At 37.8% G+C, this 1,565-nt stretch overlaps 1 protein-coding gene across 1 annotated transcript in view; it reads right to left on the minus strand.

The window, feature by feature from the left end:
- Nucleotides 1-1,565, minus strand: part of LOC106879782 (ER membrane protein complex subunit 1) — a 32,927-nt gene that overhangs the window by 28,515 nt on the left and 2,847 nt on the right. The window contains exons 2-3 of the mRNA XM_014929488.2: nt 1,480-1,545; nt 641-743 (exon numbers count right to left, since the gene is read on the minus strand). Of these exons, the coding sequence (XP_014784974.2) occupies nt 641-743; nt 1,480-1,545 (169 nt within the window). The remainder of the gene's footprint in view (nt 1-640; nt 744-1,479; nt 1,546-1,565) is intronic.

The following is a 1,565-nucleotide window of genomic DNA, read 5'->3' on the forward strand; positions in this document are numbered from 1 at the left end:
CGTCATTATTTACATTTGACGGATATTGTCCTCATCTTGTTTGTTGTTAACACAACATTTCAGCTAATATACCCTCTAGCCTTCATCACGTGTCTTGGGGAAATTTCGAACCTGGGTTACCACTCCTAAAGTATTTTTCAATGTTATTATTATTCAGGTCACTACCTGGAATCGAACTCGGAATCTTGGGGTTAGTAGCCTGTGCTCGTAACCACTACACCATATGCCCGTGGAATGAGAACTCAGGTTCGAAATTTCCCCAAGACACCTGATGAAGGCTGGAGGGTATATCAGCCGAAACGTTGTGTTAACAACAAGATGAGGACAAATATCCATCAAATATAAATAATGTAAATAATTCCTCATCTCTTAAATATAGAACAGTAAGAGGTCCTTGTCTTGCGATCTCGTAGGTGCTGGTGCCATGTAAAAGCACCCAGTACACTCTGTGAAGTGGTTGACTTTAGGATGGGCACCTAGCTGTAGAAACCATACCAAAACAGACAATAGAGCCTGGTACAGCTCCTGTCAAACCATCCCACCCATGCCAGCACGGAAAACAGACATTAAATGATGATGATGATGATGATGATGATGTGAATTTCTAAGAAGGAATATCAAGATTTTGCAGTATCCTTACCTCGAAGTTGGTTGAGCACTGAGTACCACTTCCCACTGCATGAAACCAGAAGTCGCAACCCAGGACCGAACTATTTTGCCATTTCCAGAGACACTCACCAAGGCTAGAATTGAGAAGAGAAAACAGGATAAACAATTGCAATAAAAGGGAAAATCTGAAGATGTTTTTTTTTTTTAATCAGTTAAGTAAATCAATAATTAAACTACTTGCCAGGAAAGGAATGTGTATCTCATACCTGAAAGGAAAGGGACTACGCATCCATCCTTTATGGCCTTTTAGAGAGATTATAAATCTGTTTAACCCTTTAGCATTTAAAATAACCATATCAGGTCTAAATATCCTGTTTTATGTTGAGAGTGGCCAGATCTGGCCCCTCACACTTACCTATGATGCCATTCTAAAAATAAACAATCACATTATCAAAATCTTGAAGATATGGGATAATGCAAGATTAATTGAAAACTGTGAATAAATAAGGATTACATTTAACAGATTAATCTGAATGCCAAAGGGATAAAGATATTCAGATTATAGGTCAGGTGGATCATGACTGACTGGGATTAACCCTTTCAGTACCAACCCGGCTGAAACCGGTTCTGGCTCTGTTGTACAAATGTCTTGTTTGCATAATTTTTTAATTGAAATCTTCCACCAAACCTTAGTCACAATTTATGTTCCTAACACAAGCTTAATGATAACTAAGTTATTTTACTAAAGGAGGATTAGAGACAGAGAGAGAGAAGGGATGGAGGTAGAAGATTATAGGCAGAGAAAGAAAAGAAACAAAGAAAGGAAGAGAGAGAAAATTAAAAAAGAGAAAAACAATTAAAAGACCAAACCGTTTCCATGATGAAGAAGATTATTTATCCTTCCTCGTTCTCCTTCTTCAAATATCTGTCGCCAAGCTGCAAAACAAAACGAAAGA

This window comes from Octopus bimaculoides, chromosome 3 (genome assembly GCF_001194135.2).
Source record: "Octopus bimaculoides isolate UCB-OBI-ISO-001 chromosome 3, ASM119413v2, whole genome shotgun sequence".
NCBI classification, from domain to species: domain Eukaryota; kingdom Metazoa; phylum Mollusca; class Cephalopoda; order Octopoda; family Octopodidae; genus Octopus; species Octopus bimaculoides.